The 5,626-nt window shown below is 49.0% G+C and overlaps 1 protein-coding gene across 1 annotated transcript in view; it reads left to right on the top strand.

The window, feature by feature from the left end:
- The window catches only part of METTL25B (methyltransferase like 25B), a 6,141-nt gene extending 4,953 nt beyond the window's left edge, over window positions 1–1,188 (top strand). Inside the window, exons 6-7 of the mRNA XM_072413190.1 lie at window positions 92–756; window positions 966–1,188. Of these exons, the coding sequence (XP_072269291.1) occupies window positions 92–756; window positions 966–1,188 (888 nt within the window). The remainder of the gene's footprint in view (window positions 1–91; window positions 757–965) is intronic.
- The last annotated feature ends 4,438 nt before the right edge of the window (window positions 1,189–5,626 follow it).

Here is a 5,626-nt window from a genome sequence, read left to right as displayed (position 1 = left end):
TTTTATTATTCACAGAATCTTTCCCCTGTGAATGTGAATTTCTTTATCTTTCATCTCTCTGATTGCCCCCAATATTTTATTGTTTTATCAGATTTCTGGATTGGATGTGAGTGGCCCTTGCTTCCCGCGTCCCCCCCGTCACGTCTTGGCTCACGTTGACCCCCAGGCCCCGTGGGAAGTATTTGTGCACCAATTATCTGACAACGCAGAGGAGAGCGGACTACAAATCCCAGGAGTGAACAATATGGCGGCCTCATTACATGATTGTTCTCCAGGGGGTGTCAGGAGCCCGGAGCCCCCCCACAATATATCTGGGGGTATCAGAGGGGGGCGCAGGATTTTATTATCGGGGCTTCATGCCTGTGGTGACCTCAGTGTGGCGATGTTGCGTCATTTTGCCCGCTGCCCCCAAATTGTTGGCATCACATCGGTGGGGTGCTGCTATATGAAGCTGAGCACACTGGAGGTGCCCCACCCCCCCGGGGTCTGGTCAGCTGACTCGGGTATTCGGGAGTTTGGGTACCCAATGAGCTCCTGGGTGTCCGGCCTCCCGGGGCACAAACTGTCCTATAAATCCCGGGAGGTGGCGTGTCACGCTATAGAGGAATTCACCCAACGTCTGACCGGGGACACCGACATCCTAAAAACTCATTGTTACCGCGCCGTGCTGGAGACCATCATCAGGAGCGTGGATCCTGCCAGGAAACGGGCCGGGGTACAAACCATCAAAAAGGCCCACAATCTGCCCTTCACTGAGTAAGGATGGGGGGGGGTTACAAATTTACCCCTGCTGGGGGGGATCATAGAAATTTACTTTGTGGGGGGGGGGGGTGGACACAAAATGAATAATCCCTCAAAAGATAGAATACGATATCAGTGTTGCTGCAATATACACCTTCATTTCAGATCGTACCCTGCTGCCCTCTCCTTCTCCCCCCTCATCATTGCATTCATGTCTCCTATAGATACGCCAGGCAAGGCCTGGAACGGGTCGGGCTGGACCCCGATACCCCCCTGGACGAGGCGGCCGTGGGGCAGATGTTGTCTCAGCAGCAGAATGTCGTTGTGTTCTTCAGCCTGGCCCTGCTGCTGGCGCCCCTAGTGGAGACTCTGATACTGCTGGACAGAATGATCTTCCTACAGGAGCAAGGTCAGTGTAGTGGCGGGATCCAGGGCATCATACCTTAGCTTTGCCCCTCTGCACATCTAGAGTGTGACACATGGGGGTAATAAAAGTGTAAAAGATGGAAGGGGCTGTAGGGTAATCTTCCATTACATAATCATGTTCAGTATTGGGTTGGGCCGGCCCCTGTCAGGCACTAATAGGACAGAACAGCAGGAGGAGGGGTTGGCAGTAACGTGTCCCTGCCCCCTCCTATGTATATGGGGGGCTTCTAAGGGATAAGAGACAATCCCACCCGTTCTCATGTAGTGTGTGGAATCCGTCTGTATGTATATTCCCTATCTCATGTACATCGCTGCGTAATATGTTGGCGCTATACCAGTCCTATTTGTGTAATGTACATTATGACGTGTGAACGAGACACATTGGAAGGCCCTATTACCAATCCTCTGTCTTCCAGTGGCTACATACAAGCAGAACTCAGCTGATAGGAGGGGTGGGCAGAGTGCTGTACATAGCTTCCTTAACACCACCAGCCTGGCTCCTAGGAGGAGGAATGGAAGTCCACCTGGAGAAGTGAGTTCACCTAGGCAGGCTGAGTAAGGGGCGGGGCTAAGGACTGTGGGTCTGGAGGGGGAGGGGCTATATGATGATGAAGGAAATGAGGCGGGGTCTGACTTACTGCAGCTTCTAATGCACAGCTGCAGTGAAATCAGAGAAAGCCATTTTAGGGAGGAACCGATACAACTGTGCAGGACTAAAGAGGAGGCAGGAGGGCAGATTTACTGAAGGACAGGCAGGAGGGCAGATTCAATACCATCCATTAATGTGCGCATTCATCAGAACAATCCAGGAGGGCCCTGAAGGTGAGGAGTGATTTCAGAAATTTTTGGGCCTGATCAGTAAACCTGGGTGATCCAGAAAACCTGGAATGAGTCTGATCCAAGACTGAAACAATGCTATCCAATAGTAAATGACTTCTAATAAATGAATTCCAGGTTTTCGGGATCACCCAGGTTCACTGATTGCAGTGTTTCCTCTCCAGCCCGATGTAGCGGTCCTCAGGCAGCGCTGTGACCAATCACATTGCAGGAATTCTTAAGCCGGCCACAAATCCACTTTAATTGGATCGTCTTGTTCCAAATCAGCCATTGGATGAAAACCAACCAATCCCAGACATCACAATCAGATTATTTTGTATTCAGAATGCAGATCAATCTCTTTACTTGCTGGATAAATATCTGTGTGTGACACAACAATCATCAGATATCAATCAGAAGTCTGCCAGATGTTTTTACATTAATATTCTGAGCGGTGAAAGTTCCTTTCATTTTACATTTCATCATTTTTGGTTGATTGGATTCAGAAATAATAATGGGATGGACGTCACACTGTGATTGGTCAGATATCGATCACACGGCTTGGTGGTGACATCTGATTGGTGGCCTCTAGGATTTCTGTGATCGCGGCGCGGCACACACCTGGGAGAAGAACAAATTGCGGATCTTGTTCTGTTTGAGTGTCTTACAATCCTGGCGTTCTGCCCCCGGCGGGAGGGTGAAGGTGAATTTCTGGAGCAGAGCGCAGAACAGGAGGAAGAGTTCCATGCGAGCCAAATTCTCTCCGGCACAAACACGTTTCCCTGCGGAGGAGAAAACAATCAGCAACGGAGGAGGAAGCCGATCCCGCTGCTGGAATCCCAATATGTCTCCTCCATTCACTGATCTGTACCTCGTCCTCCTCTCTGATTGGTGAGTATTTAAAGAGCCCTTTGTTGGGGCTTTTACTTCTGACTGAAGCTCTGTTGGGGAGATTTACCCTCACAAACTCCCCCCAGTGGCAACAGATTCACCAGGACAGGAAGTGAGGCAAAATCTCCAACAACACAGAAACTGATGAAACTTGCTGCTTGTCAAAAATGAAAAAATATTCACCATTTTATGAATAAATGACTGGTCGCTTCCTCCTCTAACCCCCCCTTGTAAATCCTGTCCAGGGAGCTGAATATCCTTTATGGCTGTGACTACAATTCATGCTCCATTCACAATGTCTGCATTTGTAGCCCAGCTCTGTGATCATTTATGTTCTCTTTCCAGTCCATGAATTAGTCCTATAGTCCCTGCAGCAGGGCTGGAAGGGGCAAAGCAGCACATAGAGCCAATTATTTCTTGTACTAAGGACATATGATCCCATCCTGGTGCTGCCTCCTTTCAGTGTCACAGGCTGGGGCAGATCCAGGGCAGTCTGGGCCTAGGGTAAGTAGATTGAATGATGGAGGTCATCAGACTGAGGACATCTAGTGGCTAAAAACAGTACTGTGGGGTAAATATTTGGATTGGGGGGTAAACTTTCAATCAATTTTTCTTTATATTGGAGGGAACAGAAGAACCCTTCACAGCCCCATATTTCAGCCTCCATTACTGGCCAGCCCTCTGCTGGGTGAAACGCGTCAGAGTGTGATGTCCAAGGCTTTGTCTGTACTTGTCTGGAACAATAAAGTTTCTACAAACATTGGATTTACCTGGGTGCATGCACTTCCTGCACACCTCATCATGTGACCAGTCTTTTATTGCAGCCTGTGCCCCTCCCAGGGGCATTTCCTCCATCCAATGTGATGGATAGGCTGGAAGATTCTTACCCCACCCCCATATAACTGGAAGGCTGGAAGGAATGAAGTATTTTCACATCGTACCTCGTGCAGCGGAGAGTGGGTGTTGAAGATGAATTTGCGGGTGGTGAGGATCAGTTCCTGCAGTTTGGGGTCCTGATAATCGAAGTGTTCCCCCAGTAGAGCAAAGCTGGTGATATTCCCCACCGCACAGCCCAGGACATGGAGGGCGTTGAAGGGTTTCCCTGGAAGATTCAGTGAAAAGATTCATCAACGTGGTAATATTTTATTATAGCAAATTATACCGGGTGTGCGAAACGCGTCAGCTGGGGAACAATCCAACTATTTGCTATAGGGAGTGTGGCCCCACAGCGCCCTCTGCTGGTGACTCTGAATATTCCCCCATTATTACCCCTTGCTCCTCAGTCCCGGCTTCCAGTTCTTCCAGGTGGTGCCGGGGTCGTTCGGCTGCCTTAGCGCTGATTTCTGGGAAAGTTGGGTGCTCGGTATTATTTTTACTTTTCTTTTTAGCGGATTGTTTGGGGCCACCAGTAAAATGGGGTTTGCATTGATTGGTCCATCTGATAGCTGAAGTTTATTCTGCTGATATTTGGCCTTCTCTGGTTTTAACCCTCAGCACTCTGATTATATTTTACATTCTATCTTGGATTCTGGGTCTCTGAGCTTCTCTGTGCAATGCAGGCAGATTATGGCTGGTGGGAGGAGCCAGCAGGGTGCTGTACACAGCTATCTGGAATCACCCCAGCACCCAGCCCCCCTCAGCTCTGATATAAACAGTGGGCCGGCTCTTGGGTGGAGTTATGCAAATATCAAAATGCTTTGGGGTGTCAGTGTGGAGTGGGCGGTCCTAGGTAGGTTGTATTTGCATGCAGGCCACTATAGGTAACGCCCACATGTGATGCTGAGCCTTCATCATTGTAAAACTGAAATCCAATGAATAAAAGGGGTGGAGCCAGAAAAATCAGGGAGGGGCTAGATGATGCTGGACATCCTCCAGCCAGAAAAAAGAGGTGGACTCTGACTTGCTGCAGCTTCTAATGTACATTCTGAGAAGCAGAGTGCAGTGACATTAGGTGGGAGGACAGATTTAATGAGGGGGGGCTGGAGGGCAGATTTATTGAAGGGGGGAGGCTGGAGGGCAGATATAATTTTACTAAAATCCTTAGGATGTACCCTTAGCTGACCCTTTGACTGAGCTATATAGGTCAGTTCATATATTACCCCCTATATTTCAGCCCCATATATATATTGCATGATACATACCCCCCATATATATCCCCACTTCATAGTTACCCCCCTAACAATACATTCCGCTTTATGTTTCCTGCCCTAGATTTACCGTTTCATGTTTTTTATTCTTGTTATCATCACACAGAACAATACACAGACAATCCCGGGTGGTCGGCCTCGTTGTCCCCATTCTCAGCACCAGAATACAAAGTCATGTGACTTAACATTGCACTTCCACCCCTCACTTCCTGTTCTGGTGACACCCTGCCACACCTTGACATACACAGGCAGAAAGTGTCTGGCTGGTCTAGTCGGAGTCCCACTTTAGCTGTGTGAAGGTGCCAGATACCAAACCCAGTGTGGAAGTAAAATGTCTGCATTGCTGTCCTGAAGGGAAGGTGGAACGTTTCTTTATGTTGGGGACACGACGAGCACTTCTCCTGTCTGATGAACGAGGCTCCTGTGACACGGGGATGGTTGTCATTATGGTCGGAGGTAAAGCCCTCTGTGCCCTGACCCTGGATAACCCGTGACACCAAACTGTCACACTGCCGCCACCTGGGACTGCTAGGCACAATCTCCACCGTATCAGAACCGTCTGAGGTTTCCATGGTAACTATCAAACACCTGGTTCTGCCATCAGT

This window comes from Pyxicephalus adspersus, chromosome 5, assembly GCF_032062135.1.
Source record: "Pyxicephalus adspersus chromosome 5, UCB_Pads_2.0, whole genome shotgun sequence".
NCBI lineage: Eukaryota > Metazoa > Chordata > Amphibia > Anura > Pyxicephalidae > Pyxicephalus > Pyxicephalus adspersus.
Note: the sequence above shows the minus strand (reverse complement) of the source record. Positions and strands in the feature narration are given on the sequence as shown.